The sequence below is a fragment of the Microcebus murinus genome, chromosome 3 (assembly GCF_040939455.1).
Source record: "Microcebus murinus isolate Inina chromosome 3, M.murinus_Inina_mat1.0, whole genome shotgun sequence".
Lineage (NCBI taxonomy): Eukaryota > Metazoa > Chordata > Mammalia > Primates > Cheirogaleidae > Microcebus > Microcebus murinus.
In genome coordinates, this window is record NC_134106.1 from 92,555,663 (window position 1) to 92,574,178 (window position 18,516).

At 39.3% G+C, this 18,516-nt stretch overlaps 1 protein-coding gene across 3 annotated transcripts in view; it reads right to left on the reverse strand.

Moving 5' to 3' along the window:
- Positions 1-3,663: 3,663 nt before the first annotated feature.
- TAPT1 (transmembrane anterior posterior transformation 1) overlaps positions 3,664-18,516 on the reverse strand; it is a 62,951-nt gene continuing 48,098 nt past the window's right edge. For all 3 annotated transcript variants that reach the window (XM_012737539.2, XM_076001110.1, XM_012737540.3), the window contains 6 exons: positions 18,273-18,382; positions 16,797-16,856; positions 16,348-16,416; positions 13,016-13,092; positions 8,525-8,685; positions 3,664-5,928 (listed from right to left, as the gene is read on the reverse strand). In XM_012737539.2, the coding sequence (XP_012592993.1) occupies positions 5,699-5,928; positions 8,525-8,685; positions 13,016-13,092; positions 16,348-16,416; positions 16,797-16,856; positions 18,273-18,382 (707 nt within the window). In that variant the 3' untranslated portion in view covers positions 3,664-5,698. The remainder of the gene's footprint in view (positions 5,929-8,524; positions 8,686-13,015; positions 13,093-16,347; positions 16,417-16,796; positions 16,857-18,272; positions 18,383-18,516) is intronic.

Sequence of the window (18,516 nt, forward strand, 5' to 3'; positions counted from 1 at the left end):
AAGAATGCAGAAAATGAGATCAGCATTGCTTTCACGCTAAAACAACAAAAGCAATGCAGTAAGAAGTGAAGTCACTAACGTAAGAAGTGAAGGCCCCAATGTGACTTTTCTAAAACATCGATTTGACCATAGCACCTCATAGTTCACGAAGTAGTTTTTTTCATTTATTTTCTCATTTGATAGTTACAACAACCAAACTTAAAATTTCACTTAGGGTCAGGTGAGCTGGCTTACACCTGTAATCCTAGCACTTTGGGAGGCCAAGGCCCAGGTGGCAGGATTGCTTGAGGCCAGGAGTTTGAGACCAGCCTGAGCAACACGGTGAGACCCCATCTTTACAAAAAATAATAAAATTAGCCATGCGTGGTGGCACGCCCCTGTAGTCCCAGCTACTTGGGAGGCTGAGGCAGGAGGAACACTTGAGCCTGGGAGGGAGTTAGAGGTTGCTATGAGCTAATAATGACACCAATGCACTGCAGCCAGAGAAACAGAGCAAGACAGGCTCTAAATAAATAAATAAATGAATAAAATAAAAATTCCATTTAAGCGTCCCCACCCCCTTGCCTACAGGATCAAGTCCAAGATTCGTAGCAAGGCATCAAAAACTCTCTGAAATCATAGCCCCTGCCTCCATCTCCAATTTCCCTCTGACTAACTGCAGCTTTCCTCCTGGTGTGACCAGCATGATTGTTGGTGCTTGACTGGCCCTGATATTTGTCCAGGGATCCTGTGCTGCTGCCATGCTGTGCTCTTTCCTCCTTCCTTGCCCTTCCTTTCCCTTTGTATCCATTTAATTCCTACCCTTTTTCCAAGGCAGCCCAAGTGTACATGCTCTATAATGACTCCTATGTTTTATTCATCCAATAAATATTTACGGGCCACTTCTTTGTGCCTGGAACTGCACAAGGTGCTGGGACTACAGTGGTGAACACAGTACAACCTGTCTGAAGTAGAAGTTCTGCTGCAGTCAGAGCCTCGGTTTATGGCAGTACTTAGCACACTGGGCTGTAATGGCCGGGACGGTTTAACCTTCAGTCCCCCTGCCAGACCACCGACAAGCTCTGTCAGCAGACAGCATAGCTTATTCATTTCTGTGCTTTGCTTAGTGACTGTGCAATTAATATTTGTTAAGTCAAGCCCAACAACCTATTTATGCATTTTGTTTGTTATGCGTTTCACTTATCTGGTTAAATCTGACATAGTTATTTCTTGAAAAAATTTTTTTTTCATTTAAGAAAGATTAAAAAAATGTATTAGTATTTTCTTACTTTAATTTTTATTGTCCTTTTTCACTACTCCTACTGCAGCTAATACAACTATTTCTGACTTTCCTGGTATTACATTCTTATGGAGATACATCTAAAATGAAATGAGAATATGCTTATTCAGAATAACTGCAGATGCAAAAATAACTACCCACTCTGCAGGCTATTCACCCTGTGAGAGCTCATTCACTGTAGTTCCTGACTAATCCCCTTAAAAAGATGCCAAACGTGCTCTCAAGACCCCTCTTGGTTTCTTCATGTACCAAAGAGTGCTTTGCATGTTAAAAGCAAAACATTGTACTGATACCTACTCTTCTTTCTCATTAAATATCCAACAACCTCGAGTACAATTTTACACTACTGTATAACTACCTACCTTTCATCAACTTGCCAATATGTTTACTCTTAATGAAATTTAGAACAGCAATTCCTTGTTTGCTCAGCACTATTAGCTGTTCCTTATTAAGCAAACTGTTTAGATCATTGTAACTCCCTTAGAATGCCTGTTTCTTCTTAACAACTCCCCCCTCAATTGTACATATTCCTCCTTAATCATTTTAAACTAACAGTCTAAACTATGCGGGAAGTCTCAGGCACTTGCTGAACACCACCTGTCACATTGGACTGTAACAATGGTTATCTTCAACCATCACTAGTGTGGCACCACTGATCTCAGTTGTCTTTTTATTGCTCTCTTGAGTTATTCTGTTTCCACTGCTCCTTGCTCCTAGGCTGTGCTTATAATTTGCTGTTTTACTGCACACAGACTTTCCCCAAGAGATAAAGGGCAAGAAATATGCGTTTGATAGACTATATGGACAAATAAAACTTTGTCACTTATGAGCAAGTTTAACGTTCAGTTAAAGATGGCCAAGGGTACTGGGAGTCTGACCTCTGAAAAAGTGAGGCAGAGGAATCGTTTATCTTTTTCTCTACAAACAATAAATAATAATTGAGTATCCGAAGAGTATTTCCGGAAGTATGTGTTTTAGAGTGTGTTTCACTCACTCCTTTTACGTAAAGCTCTCTAAATTGTTCCTTTTCAGATTTCCTAGTGAATTAGTGTGGACTTAACTGCATGAACACAGACCCTCTAGATCATGGCTTAGAAACAAAGGCATTTTATAAGTTTATTTCCCTCTTATGTATAGTAAAGCTCAGTCTTCCAGGCTGACCGGCAACACTGCTCTGCAGAGGCATTCAGGGACCCAGCTTCCTTCTCTGCCGTGGCTCTGCCACCCTCTGGACACTGTACACTTACCTGTATATTTGGGGCAAGGTCGTGACGCGCTCTGGGTTCCAGCTGGTGGGAAGGGGAAGGTGAAGAGGCCCCACCCACTGCCTTAAGGGTTCTGGCCCGATGATGGCAACCCTTGGGGATAATCACCATTTGGCCACACTTAATGGCAAGAGGGGCTGGGAAATGCAGTCCCCAATAGGCACCTACATGCCCAGCTACAGCTCTACGCTTAGGGAACAGAAGAACAGATTCTGGAGGACAATTAGCAGTCTTTAGTAAAAAGATATTTTCTTATTTCTATTTCATAGAAGCACTATAAAACTGCTATACAACTATCTTTTAAGAAAATTCATTGGGGAAAAAAATCAGATTTACATAAAAATGCTGAAGAATCGTGTTTTAGAACTGAAATAAGCCTGAGAAATCATTTGGACACCGGACACCTGTGAGCAGCAGATGTTATTTCATGGACTTGTTACCATCAGTCTTCCACAGAGGGCCAGGGACTTCACCCTGTTCACGGCCAATCCCACCATTTACAACAGTCCCTGACACAGACATGATTAATGGATCCTTGTTGAAAAAAACAGGTGCAATTGAAATATATCAAAATGTAGTGATTTTAAATTATTTTGTGACTTTATCTCCTCTGGCAAGTTAGCAGGAGTGGTAGGATATATTTTAACAATCTAATTAGAGCAAGTTTCTTTCATGTTTATGTACAATAAATATAAAGTTTAAATGCAGGCCAAAGTCCACAAGGAAGTCCGGACAAGCCCACGAATGATGCTGGGTTTTTATACTTCTATTCCAAAGGAAAAGCTAATAAGGGTCTGACTTGTGTTGTGTCCTAATTGGATTTTTTAAAAACCACAGCACTATCTTAAACTTAACTCCCAGGTGTGAAAGGCATATTATGTGACATTCAAAACAGCTATAAAATGCAAATATCTTCATTTGCTGAGAGATATTAAATGCTCTATGATCAAGACCCAGTCTACTTTTTTCAAAGACATTTTGCCACCATTAAGGCCAAAAGAATAATTCAAATTAAGATAGTTCTATCACTTGTAAATTAGAAATAAATTCTCAGTATAGAGTGGGAAATCCACTCTACTAAATATAACAGTAAACATTATTGAAATAAATTCAGTGACCTTTTTAAAAAAGATTACAAAATTGAATTTATTGAGTTCCACACAAGATGCACTTATAAAATTAGTATTGAATGCCATTATAACAGGAGAAATGAACATCGTCCCAAACTCCCAACAGCATCTGCAAAGGAAATGAAAATCTCCCCCAAAATGACAGCACAGTAACAGAATAATTCAAGCAGAATTGAAAGCGAATACCCAAACCATGTTCTTGCTCTGATCAAGGGCTATGTTTGGCAAAGCTTTCCCCAAACTATTGCCATTCACTGTGGGCACTGTTCCTTTTGTTGGTGAAAAGGAGATGGAAAAAAGAATAATCATTCTAAAATGGGGCTCCATTGAAACACACACAAAGCAATTAAAAGTCTCCTCATTTGTAACTTAAAATACTTCCTGGTTTCACAAAGGCATGTCTGTACAATTTCCTCCACATCAATCTTCGGATTTCTTTAGTTAATGCAAAACATTAAAATTCACTTTTGTATTTCAAATGAACAGCCAAAGCATTAAAGCTTGCTTTATATTTCACCCAGAAAACAGACAAATCACCTAGAATTTGCCTACTGCATATATATATATATATATATATGCCTAAAACATGGGCATCGGAGTTGAACTTTAAAATCAAACATCAAAAGAAGTAACAGTTAACAGTACCATCTTCTGGACAGTTCTGAAATCAGAAGTTGTAAAATTTTTATAGAAATGCAGAAAGGATTCTCAAGATACAGTGGGTGGAAAATAACTTGTCCTATGATGTAGGCCACAAACTAGTAATTAAGCAGAAATGGAATCTGGCTCTCAAAACCGAAAAGCACCATTTGGTTGGTGTTCCCAACAGCCATACACAAATGCCTCCCCACACCCAGACAGCCACCCACACGCTTAAAACTCTCCATTTGCTTTCACATGAGGTCCTCTCCCAACCCGGGCCTGCCCCGCCCCCAGCACAGGCCCACCCAGACAGTCACGCCCCCACAGATACCCTCCCATAGAATGCACACCCCACCTAGCACAGGTGCTCTGATGACCTAAACAGAACTAATGCATCTTCTAAGCCCAAGCAGGATGATGTTGCCCAATCCACTTAGAATATTTACTTTAAAAAATCCAGTTGACAGTTTTGAATCTTATACATTGACAACTTTTTAGCCTACTCAACACCAAATCCCTTTAGGTGTAATAATTTATGAAGCAATTAGTTTTAAAGCGAAACCAGTTAAGTATACCTTAAAGTTAACACTGTTCTGCTTTTTCGGTATAAAAAGTGCCTTTTTGTAAGGAAACTTCTATTTTATCCACTGCAATTAAATGACACATAGCTCAAGTTTTGCTTTAAAGAATAAATTGAAAAATTATGAAACATTTTCCCAGTGATGCTTAACCTTCATTAATTAATTTTTTTAAATAAATGAACTGGTTTGATGTTTATTTTTTTCCTATAAAATGCTACTATTCATCACGTCTTATTTAAGGTAGCCTTTAATTCTGATTAATTCAGATACATCTTCAAGGATTATTCTGGTGGTAAGAACATTTATCTTGACTTATGTTTAATAATTTGTTTAATGCTTTGGCAGATGAAGTAAAGTTTGAAAACTGTTTGTGAAAACAGTATGAGACTGGAAAGGTAATGTCATGGTAGAAGCTTCACAGTTTTCCAGGTATGTCCTTATACTGAAGAGGCCTTGGGGCAAAATTCGACATTCTGGAAGCCCAGCTTGACAAAGCAAAACAGATATTGACGTTGCTTTGGTCGGGTCCCGGAAGTGACGCTGCTGCCTGGCCAAGCAGGAGGAAGGTTGTATAATCCATCAAGTTTCCCAGAGAGTCAAGGCCGGAGGCCACTGTGATTCCGCGATCTGACCTTCACGGTCAGACCACATTACTGGAAGAAAGATACTAAGATTTGCTTGCCGATAATAATTTAAGTTTTTAAATAAATATTTAAGTGCCACGTTCAGCATCTGTCCACCCTGGTGGCACAGCGTTCGCTGCCCCAGGACCCAGCGTTTTCAGCACTTGGAGCCACAGGTTCAGTCAATTCGGTTTCCGCAAATTGTGAACCTGTCTATCTCTAACAAATCTTTCTTTGAGGATCTGTGTTTTAATTCAGAATTTTCCTGTGTTATGTCCTTCTCATCACCGTCTGGAGTTGTCAGGAACTGATCAGAATTGCTTGTCACAAGTAATGGTATGACATTTTCCTTCTGATGAACAGGCTGGCTGGTGACCGAAGCAGACAGGTTTTCTTCCGTGGAAAGTCCTGTGATAAAATAGATCCACTGAATTAGGAAAAGATTTCCCCCCAATTTACAATAAATATGAGCTCACCAACACAGTGATGCTAAAAAAGCTGCCCATTATCCACACTTTCAAATAAAGCAAATGATAACCAAATGGCATGCTGTATAAGCAACCATAATTTATAATGAAACTTAGAGGCTAATCATCTACATTTGTTCATCCAAAGTTTTATGGACGGGCATTAGTCATACCACACAAACACCACCATCACCCAATTGTGGAAAAATCAGAACATTACAACTGCCTCCTGTAGAACCAAGCCCTGTGTGACTGCTGCCAGTCTGAAAAAACAACGTTGGCTCCTGCACACAGGCCGTCAGGGAGTGGGCCAAGCAGACTCTCCTGCACCCACCTCTCGTTTGCAGTCACTTCAGCTAGACTGACTTTAGCATCGTCTTTAGGAGTCCAAATCAGAGGTAAAAATAAGCAAACGGACAAATGAAACCCCTAATGTTTATTTTGGGCCACAAGGATCCTGTAGACTGGCCTTGGGGATAGCGGGGCCAAGGCCTAGAGCCACCCTCTGAATTATACATTCAATCCTTATAAGAACAGCTTTTTTGAAGCAAATACATACCATACGCAAAAAATACATACCCCCCACTACTGTCTCTGTCCTGTTTAGAATGTGATGAACCCGATGCTGCCTTCAGACTCGGCCTCCTCTTTTCAGCCTGACTCCAACACTCTCCTGAGTGCTCTCTGTCCTGACCACCAAGACACGCTGTGCAGACACTCAGACACTCGTCCTGAATGCACTTCTCATTCTGCGACCCCTGACTGGCGGCCCTGCACTGCAGCATGTGCTTTGAGGTGTTATCCCCCCATTAGACTGGATCCTCAAACACTTATTGGCTTAGTGAATAGCGTAGCAGACACGTACAGGCCCACTATGACTTATCTAGGTAGCTGAAACAAATGCAATCCTCATGTCACCGTAGTACTAACATCTCCCAGTGATTATACATGCCGTTTCTTTATCTTCGCTCCCTGTGAAGCTGTGTGATGGGCCTGGCCTGCCCCTCAGGGTGGACTCCAGCCCAGCCCAAGCTTCCTCTCCTGCTGTCCAGAGCAAACTACACTTTCAGAGCATTGAGCCGATAGGACTCGGGATGCTTTGTCAGGCCTCTGTGAATTAACTCGTGCTGGCCCTTTTCCTCAAGGAAAAAGGTGTCTTTTCCTGTCCTATTTTCATTCTTCAAGATTTCGTTTGGGCATCATCACCTCTAGGAAGAGCCCTCTCCTGTCCCTTTCAAACTCCTTGCTCACTTACGTGGAGTGTCCACCTGTGCTGTCCCGCTGTGGGTAGGTGAGGCCCTGAAGGGCATCCTTTATTTACTTTTCTATCACCAGCATCTTCTATATGACACAGTTGCTCCATACATTTAAAAATAAACCATTTAAACTAAAAGTCTTATGAGCAAATAGCCATGTGAACAGGGAACTGTCATCTGACAATAAAAATTAAGTCAGTGTTCTGGTTCTTCCTTAAAATCTTCCAGGCCAGATAGCTTGGACTCATCCTTAACGAGAGTTAAGAAGACTCTCTTCCTCACACTGTACAACCCCCTCATCAGCAAATCCTTTGTTGGAATCTCCCAGGGTTATCCAGAACCCAGCCAGTTCTCCCTGCTCATACCACTTCCTCTGCTCTGAGCCACGTGCAGCTTCCTCCCTGGTCCCCACTTCTGGGCACCCCCTCTTGAGTCTGTTTTCCATAAAGCTTGAGAATGATACTTTTAAAATGTCCTCTGCCCCATGCTACTCCCCTCTTCAAAGTGGTGCAATGTCCCTCTTCCCACTAAGAGTCAAAGCCAAGGTCCTCAAAACAGCCCTTTGAGACCCCTCCAGAGTCCTTCTCCAACTTCCTGTCCCTGGGATTGGGCCACTCTAGCCAGCTGGTCTGGCCTTTGCTGTCCTTCAACACACCAAGCACCTTCCTGCCTTGGCACGTCCCTGCGTCCCCTGCCTAAACCGCTCTCCCTGGAAGGCCGGCTACTGCTCAGGTGCTGACTCCTCAAACTTGGGGGAGAGCCCCCAACTCCCCATCATACTTCCCTTTCCCCAATCCTGCTTTACTTTCTCTACAGCACTCGCTGCCACCTGATGAAGTGCATGCCTATTTCTCTCTTTCCCTCCTCCCGAATGAGCTCCATGGGAGCAGAGATACTGCCTTTTCACCACTGCTGCATCCTCCCCTGGACCTGGCATGCAACAGGCGCTCAGTCATCATCTACTGAACAGTGAATGGATAAATGGAAAAACTTGGAGCACTGGGTCATGTATACGTGAGGTGAGAGCTAAACTATAACCACTAGAATGTTCCCAACACACAGAAATGATAACGTTTGAGATGACAGATATGCTAATTACCTGGATCCGATCACTATATATGTATTGCAACATCACTATGTATCCTATAAATATGTACAATTACTATGTGTCTATTAAAAAATTTGAAGAATTACAAAACAACTAGGTGAAGTTAAACCAAATCTCTAAAGCACTGCTAACTGTTGATCAAATGCTGATTTAACTCTTTGAATCAAACCTACCTTGAGAGGGTTTACACTTGTTCTGTGATTTACTGGACGGCTTGCCCGGAGTGCTGGCGGGGGGAGGGTTGGACAGCTTCTCTTCCATTTTGGCTTCCTTCACGTACTGGCATGATTTCCCCAATAGCACGATGCTATTAAGTACTTTCAAGGATATCAACCTAAAACCGGAAACAAAACAAACAACCACTGTTGGAATTAACCTAAATCACTGTAAACACCTCCTACTGCCACTGCTAAGGAGAAGGCAGTGGGGCCTGGTGACAAGGGAATAGGCCCAGGAGTCAGAGGACCGGGTTTAATGTATCCCAATTCCTTACACAAAGCCTGAGTTTCCTGAGGCTTCTTTATCATGAGAAAAAACTTAGCTAAATTCCTTAGTTCTCATTATAAGAAATTATATGGGTCAGAAGTTTTTCCTGGTAGTAAATAATTTAACATTTATTCTCTTATCACAAAACAAATACATTTAGTACATGCAGATGAACAACAAAAAACCAATAAAGCAATATAATTCCACACCCTAGTGATAATCACTGCGACAACTGGTATATTATCTTCCAGGCATCTGCTCTAAGTATACATCTGTTTGCACTTTTTTGCTGCACAGAAACGGGGTATATTTTGTTAACACAAGGTAGGAGGGGAGCAGAGCTGGGAGCTGGAGCACTGACTCTGGGGTGCTGTGTGTGAGTGGAGCCCTAACTCCGCAGCTGAGCACCCGTGGGGACCTGGGCAAGCTACTCAACCAGCCCGTCCAGAGAGGGGAAGACATGGGCAAAGTGCTCAGAACGGTGCTTGGCACACAGATATGCCAAGCAATTCTGTTATTACTGTTATTTATACAACAATATAGCACGAATATTCTCCTATATTAGTTAATATTCCTCAGTGACATTATTTTAAATGGCCTTAATATTTCACTGTATAAGTCAGGGGTCCTCAGACTTTTTAAACAGGGGGCCAGTTCACTGTCCCTCAGACCGTTGGAGGGCCGGACTATAGTTTAAAAAAACTATGAACAAATTCCTATGCACACTGCACATATCTTATTTTGAAGTAAAAAAACAAATGGGGAAAACACCCGCATGTGGCCCACGGGCCGTAGTTGAGGACGCCTGGATAAGTTATCATATAACAAAGACCCAAACAATACTTATTTCTGGGTATTTAGATTATTTCTAATATTTTGCTTCTACTAAAAAGTTTCTCATTATGAAAACTTATGTTAAATTTGTATTTCCTTAAGATAAATTCCTAGGTACCTATAATTACAGAAATGAAATTTCTGGGTCAAAAGATATATAACATTTTAAGGCATTTGATATAAATCTGGCAAAAAATTATGGGAAAAAAAAATCTCTCACTGGTATCGTCTCACATACAATGAGACCTTAGATAACATTGTGTCAAGGACTCAATGCCAGTTTTTTAGCAGGCCAAGAAGCAGATCACTGTTTTTTATGCCTGAGATGGACCCTGGTAATAGTATGAAGTTACAAGTCAGTGAGGACAAGTCTGAGGAGGGGCCTGGAAGCAGGTCACAGTGAGAAGCAAACAAGGTTTCCTGCAGGGCCTCCAGCCTCCCCCGGAGCTAAGAATACGAACACCGAAGAACCTATACAGATCTGCAGCTACAAGTACCTTTCACGTGCCTAACACTCCCAAATTTATCCCCACTCCAACCCTTTCCTAAACTCTACTCATCCCTTCCACTGCTTCCCTGACACCACCTTAGGGACGTCTACTAGGATTCTAAACTTATGAAATCCGAACCACAATTCTCGATTACAACCCCACACTCATCCCAACACCAACCCCCCCATATATATTTCTCTAGTAGGCTTCCCCATCACAGAAAATGGCAATGCCATTACTCTAATTGCTTGGGCCCCAAATTCGGTAACCATATTTGATTCCTCTCATTCCCTCCCACCTTGCATCTGACCAATTCATTAGTAAGTTCTGTCCAGCTCCACCTTCAAAATATAAATACAGCCAGTTGACAAATTCTCATTGCTCCATGGCTACCACTTCAATTCCAACCTTGGTCACCTTTCCCTGACTTGGCCTGATGACTGCTTCTCCTCATGCCACATTCCAGCATATTCTCCACACTGCAGCCTAAGTGGTCCTTGCAAAAAGCCTGCTAGGTCTTGCCATTATCTGATCAGACCCTCCAGTGGTCTTCCCTCCCTAGGGCCCTTCCCTGCAGTGCCCTCCTCCCCCATGACTCCCACCCTGGCTCCTGCTGTGCCCCGGTGCCTGCTCTCTTCCCAGGGGGCTGCATGGCTCCCTCCCTAACTCTAGTCCACTAGAGAGGCCACCCCTGTCTACCTCTCTTAGACCACTCCTCATCTCACACTATTGTGCTTTTCTTCACAACGCTTACTACCAACTGTCACCTTAGAGCCATTTCTTTTTCTGGTTGATGTCTAGAAATTTCAGAAACAACAAGGCCAGGCACTTGTCTGTCTTCTTTTCAGCTGACCCCTTGCCCCACCTGGGACCAGCACTGATGCCTAGCAGATGCTCCCTGAGCAGTGCTGAATGGTCAGTAAGGGAAGAAGCTGGCAAGTCTCCCCCTATAGCTGGCAAGAGTAAGTCTGGAGGGAAAGAGATGAAATGGGGTGAGGTGGGGAAAAAAGTATAGCATTTTACGTTAGGTGGCCCAACTGAATTCTGATTTGTTTTTGCTGAAGGAAGATTCCTGAGATTGGTTGAGTTAATGAATAAAAAAGTCTTTGTGGCCCAGGTGGTTTTGTGAAAGTTTCTGGAGGAGGAGAGGATATTAATAATTTGGGCATTACCCTGAGACGTTGGGAGAGAGGTGCAACACCAGGGGAGGGGAGTTCCCTCCGGATGCGGATGCTCAGGAAACTTCTCCCAGAGCAGCATGGGAATAGTCACTTCTCGTTGTTCTTTCCCGAGCATCCTGCGTGATGGCCGTGCTTCCCAGCTCGTGCGGTGCCTGTCTCACTCGGGCCCTTACCCTGCAGAGCTGTTTAGGTGGGGTGGCTAATTTCAGTGGGGTGGCTGAATTTTAGGTGATTCAGATTAAACACATCCCCTTTGGTGGATTATGCATAGGTAGCTATAACTAAACTAAGGTGTTCAGTTGTAGCACATACATGCTTCATTTCCTAATTTATTTATGACAAAACAATATGAGAATAATTGCAGCAAGGCCACTTGATAAGCACAGCACACTGCCAAGAAGTTTCAGGAGCGGTGTGAGAATATATAATGGAAAAGGAGGGTCTCATGTTTTTTAATGTCTAAAAAGAGTTACCTTAATGTAGGAAACCATTTATGGATAAATTCACATGGCAAACAGGATGTGGTGTACAACCTGATCATCTTGCTGTGGGTACCACTGAAATTGGCCACCCCGCCTAAACAGCTCTGCAGGGCAAGGGCCCGAGTGAGACAGGCACCGCACGAGCTGGGAAGCACGGCCATCACGCAGGATGCTCGGGAAAGAACAACGAGAAGTGACTGTTCCCATGCTGCTCTGAGAGAAGTTTCCTGAGCATCCACCAAACAGTATACGGGGCCCCAGGCAGAAAACACTGTAGAAAACCACACTCAAAACCACGAAACTGGAACACCATAGATATCTCTGTAAACTAGATCTCATCCTTGGGTAAGAGTTAAGTGAATCTACTGCTGAACTTACTACTGCTATGCTTATTCTCTCCCCACTTCTTTCCTCTTGAGATGTTCAGATCTAATCTCTTTCACAGCCACCACTCCCTGAGCACAACTCCTGATGTACCCTAGGTAAGTGAGCATGAGATAGGGTCCCTGTTTTCTTTTTTAGTAAGTTAACTGAATGCTAGGCTGGACTACTTTATCATCAATTCACTTCCTGAAAAAGCTAACAATGGCAAGACCATTTTATATTGTTACTTTCTTCATACCCTTTATTACATTCTTCATACCATTTATTATCTTAAATTGTTTCAGCTATTCATTTATTATTTGTCTTCCAACCAGAATGTAAGCTGCATGAGAGCAACACACTTGCAGATCAAATTCAGCCAGCCATAGGCAGAGAACTGCACTTGTGTATCACCGTAGGCTTTATATGACATAGGCCTACAGTGTAGGCCATAAATTAATTAAATGTGGCAAACATACTAGAAGGTCAAAGATATTATTAAATATGAAAAAAATCTGATTGCAATGGCAGACTTTTTTTCATAAAAGAAAACATGAGTGAAATCTAAGTCTTAAGCGAAAAGGGCTTTAAGTAAAAGAATTCACTAAACATTAAAATAAAATCTAAAGTACTATTAATACTACTACCAAATAGCACAGTAGTCAATCTAATTGAGTCACAAATACATTTGGAGGTACAAGCTGTTAAAAGGGAGCCCCTGGCACAGAATGGGAGTAGTATGATTGGGGTGCTATTAACTTCCATTACATCTTGCATTTATACTTTACTGTATAACCAAAAACATATTCAAGAATAGTTAATCTTACCCAAAATAGAAGAGTATGACACAGGCATAAGACAGGATTCCTTGCACTTTAATTGAGCTTGTTACAACTCTGATGAGCTAGCCAGAAACAAACCAAAACAACAAAAACATACAAACAGAACACACAACCACAGAGTTATTAGTTAATATTTAAATAAAAGATTTCTCCATGCTGATTTTAACAATTTTAGGTACACATGTGTGGTCTTTGTCTAAATCCAAGAAGCCAGTTCTAGATTTGTTGATTGGTATTAAAACTTGCTTGCTAGTGAAACCTTTTGTGGTAGATTTGGGTTTGTTCAGGCAAATGCAGGAGGCATATGGCTAAGGCAACAGTTTAGCTGCTATTGACTCTCTGATGCCAGGCTCTATACCTAGTTCGTGAATGACATATGCACTTATACCTAAGAGAAATGCAAATCAGCTGATTTTTACAACAAAAAATTATTCTGGAAAGTACAAATGAAATCATCTTGCTACATGTGCCCTAACAGAGCTAGAACCACTTTTTGGCCCTTATTCCTGCTGTTTTCCCCTTTGTTTTTTGATTCTTTTAAGAACCCCTAACAACTTGTAGGGAGCACAGAGAAAAGGGAACCTTATGAGGTTTATACTGTTTAAAATAACTAAACATTATTAAAAATTAATTATTTAAAGGTCAAAAAAATTTGTCTCTTTTGGATAGTGATGGTTAAATGTCTATTTTCTTATTTAATTCACAGAAATGTAGGGGTAACAACATTATCCTTGGAATTCTGAATGAATCTGGTGGGGCTGGGAGCGGTGGCTCACGCCTGTAATCCTAGCACTCTGGGAGGCCAAGGCGGGCAGATTGCTTGAGGTCAGGAGTTCGAAACCAGCCTGAGCAAGAGTGAGACCCCATCTCTACTATAAATAGAAAGAAATTAATTGGCCAACTAATATATATAGAAAAAATTAGCCGGGCATGGTGGGGCATGCCTGTAGTCCCAGCTACTCGTGAGGCTGAGGCAGGAGGATTGCTTGAGCCCAGGAGTTTGAGGTTGCTGTGAGCTAGGCTGACGCCACGGCACTCACTCTAGCCTGGGCAACAAAGCGAGACTCTGTCTCAAAAAAAAAAGAATAAATCTGGTGGGACCAATCAAAGGAAAATGTTTACACATTATAGATGCAGCAGGTATTCCCACATATTAAGGTCTAGAGAGAGGGTCGGCTTTATGGCAATGAATCAGGGAGAAGTGGCCTTATCTGTAATGTCAAGTTATCAAATGTCTATTAGGGTATATTAGGGCATCTTAAATATAATATACATTTTAAAAGTCATTTAAAAATCCTTCTAATAATAGAACAATTGGGAGGAGGTGGGGCAATGGGTTGTCATCTATTCAATAAAGTTTCCCTGTGAGAAAACTGACAATGTGTCATAGTCTCTAATAGGGAAATGACTATTATACAGACAATTGAAACAGAAGTTAACATGGCTCTAGGATTTTATTCATAAACATGAAAGGCAAACCAATGATCACACTTAAGGCTTAAATGACTTCATTTTTATCTAGTATATTATTAGGTAACTTTTAAGATACATATGCCCAGAGTCTACATACGATTTCTTTTCCTTTTCTTGGATATGAATTCACTTTGGGATTCAAGGTAACACTTAGAAGAAAACACTGTCATTCTGTGCCTTAAAGAATTAACTTGTTACAGAGGCCTTGGTATACCCCTCAAGGCTTCCAGATGTCTGCCAAAGCTAGGGCACCATGCTGAAGTTCTGTGAGGAAAGGGCTGCAGAAGAAACCCACCGGATCACTGCTTAACTACGTAATCCCCTTCAGCACACAGGAGGTTCTCCGGAAATGCTTTGTTAATCAATCATTAATTACACAACAATCTTTTGGTATAGCAACCATAAAAAACTCATTTTAAGAATAAAACAAAGACTGGAGGAATATTTTAAAATACTAAATTTAATAACTCATACTAATTGTGAATTGAGTTTTCTGACAAGTGACTAGACAAGTCAATTATTATTTGGCAAAGCAAGGCCATATTTAAATCCAACCATTTAACCAATCTTAAAATAAAAAAAAATCTGGCAGTCTAAGTTTATCCTCATACTTGTATGTATCATGTTTCCAGATGTAGGAAACAAATGTAGAAAAATTTAATATTTTATTTTACCAATCTTTTAAACCTTTAACAAATAATTTTATTCTTTAAAATCCTCCATTTTTTCAAAATTCTAGGAGTTCCTTTTCCCAAGCAAAAGAAATCTATATTATTATATAATAAACATGCTATTAATATAATTGGAAAATGTTTAGGATATGGTTATCTGGAAAGTCACATTGAAATTTAAATAACTGAAACCTATTTATAATTCATCACCCAAACAAGTCAGGGAAGCTGATCTTCTTTATACTTTTCTTAGCGGATTTGCATGAGAATGGATCTATATAACTATAGAAGTCCTTTGGCAAAAAAGATAGGTGAATTTGTTTTGATGTGAGAACCAGCAGTCAAGAAAAAACAAAATCAAATATAAGTACAGGCAGCAAATCTTCTTAATTAGTATTATTACAGCCTAATGTGGCTAATAACTATCTGCAAGGCTGTTCTAAACAATTCATTAAATACTCAAAGTTGACTTTTTTGGGATTGATTTAGTAAATTGATTTAGTAAAACTATTTTTATTAAAAAAAAAAACAACACAACACATTTCCTGAATATAACAGTAGAAATTTTCATTGTAAAAGCTTTCAAAAATTTTTAAAAAGTAGTAATTACAACAGAAACAGAATATGTCTTCATTTAGGTGTACTGTAGTTTATATAACCTATTTTATTTCCGAATTTTTACTACTATAAATGCCACTACAATGCATAGCATTGCCCATAAATCACTGTGTGGCTTTTATAACTATTAACATTTCCTTAGGATAAATTCCTAGAACTGGAATGACTGCAACAAAGCATGATACTGTCAAACTGACTTTTAGAAATGTTGGATCCATTTACCTTTCCACCAATATGCATCACAGTGGCCACGCCAATGCCACCTTCAAGTATTTCCATTAAAAAAAGAAAAATCTTTGCTAAATTAGTGAGCAAAAAAAGAGTATTCTCATTTTTAGGAAAGCCATTTACATAGAAAGGTTTAATATCACTTATCTGTTGGATGGTTCAACATCCAAAGGATACTGCTATAATTTAAAACAAAATTTTATCCCAAGTTATTTACCTTTAATTTGTATATCAAGTCCTTCTGAAACAATCTTACTGATAATCCATTTATTAATATTCTATAATGATGGCTATCTCATTATCAAAAATGTAAAAGTATGGACTTACTAAAACAGCTAGTGGGAGAGGAATAAAACCCATCCTTCGTGCTACTGAGTCACTGTAATCGGTATACGCCTGAACAGAGAGAGGAGAAAGGATTCAGATTAATGTGATTTAAATAGCATTTAAAAAGTAATATTCACTTATTACCAGCAAATGTTCTAAACAGGTGAGGCTATGAGCAAGAGGAGAATCTGGAGCCTACTATACAATGTTGTAAAATGACTGTGGAAATCCAAAAGTTCATGAGGAGTTTTAAATATAAAGTTGAATAACTGTTTATAGTGCTGCAAACATCATACACTAAAGTATTATTAATTTGTAAATGTTTGGTATTTAGAGTAGAGACAAACAGGAAATTTAAGTTTATGTAGCTTCCCCTTACCTAATTATTCCAAGCTAAATTAAGCCACTGTTACGTTAATTTCAGACTATGCCTTCGATATAATGCTTACATTTTTCTGTCGGCTGCTAACAAGGTCAAAAGCAAGACTGGCTCTATATTCACTGTAGACCTAAAAACAAATAAGAATGAAATATTAACTAATACAGTTCAAATATATCACATGAAAAGATTTTGTAGATAAAAATGTTTAATAATTGACCAGGAACAAGTGCTAATAACCAAGCAGACATCTGGGTATGGTTTCTCTATTTGTTTTTCTACGATAAGAGTAAAACATAACCTCGGTTCCCCTGAACTGTTAACATTCATAGGTCTTTCAAAGGTTTTTCTTCAAAAAGGAATAAATATTCAATGATTATGATCCTGAGAGTTTAGAATTTGGGGAAGGGTAACTATTTTAAGTAGTGTAATATAATAATAATAATTTTGAAATTTTAAATTAAATGAAGAGTTTTAAAAATTATTACCATATATCTTACCATATATCTAACCATAATGATGCCTTCTTAGAAAAATGGAAACTAAAAAAGATACACAACTATTATGCTGGGGAACACAGTAGTTATAAAGGCACTTATAAAAGGTCATTTCCACTAAAAATTACACAAGTATCTGAATCAAGCCTATTAATTTTGACTTTAGATGCTGAGAACATGATCCTATGAAAAGGAAACCATTCTATATTGAGAAAGCCAAGAAAGTAAATGGTGAAATTACTTTATTAGTGCCTTACAAAAAAGTACAAAATCATATTTTCTTTAAGTATATTATTCAGAAACCCATAAACAAATCATCAAATTGTAGCTCTTGCAACTGTTTTCAAACCAATGCCATCTGAAATGGAAGTATCAGAGTAAGACTATTATTAAAAGTACAACTCAATAAAATCTAGAAAACTGCTGAACTAATATTCACTGAGACTGATCTAGGAATGAGGAATGCACTAGGAAACCCTTACATTTTATAGAAAAGGAGCCTACAGCCACATATCTATTTCTGGAAATTCTACAGAATATCTGGTGATGACATAAAACAAATCAAAGTTTCATCAAATGCTTTCACTAGAAAAATATAAGGCTCTTATCTTCTAGAACATATCAAGAACCTATTCATAATTGCAGGAAAAAAAATCAATATTTAAATATATTTAAATATTTTTAAAACCTAGCCAGAAAGAAAACTTTTGATGGTCTAAGTTTTAAAATAGAAGCAATGTGATTTTAAAAACTTTAAGTGAATAGATTATGATCATATTAGTGGTTTATAATGATTTTGAGTTAGTAATACTGACCTCAACTATTGGCTGGTCTATATTTCCACCAAAAAGATGGAACTGGGACTGCTTAATATTCAAATAAAATATTTTCAGTAGCATAATAATGTTTAGAAACTTAAAATTATAATTCTAACTTTAAAGTATTAAAATCTTCTATTATCTTCATAACTATGGTAAACTTATTCTATAACTTTATAATATTAAGCAGAAATAAACTTTAAACATTGAATTTTATCTCAAAATACATACATCTGCAGTAATGTCATTAAACTTGGTGATAAAGGCATGTTTTACAATATCCACAGCAGTTTCTGATGCAATTACCATACAGACATCTGGAAACAATACCCAGAGATGATCTATAAAGTATGGAAAAAAAGAAAAACAATTAAATCTCTTAATGTGAACAGAATCCATATCACAGGCTACCAAAGAAATCTGAATACACAGCATAGCATAACTGCAGCCTATGTGCCTTGCCTGTCTGTCTGAA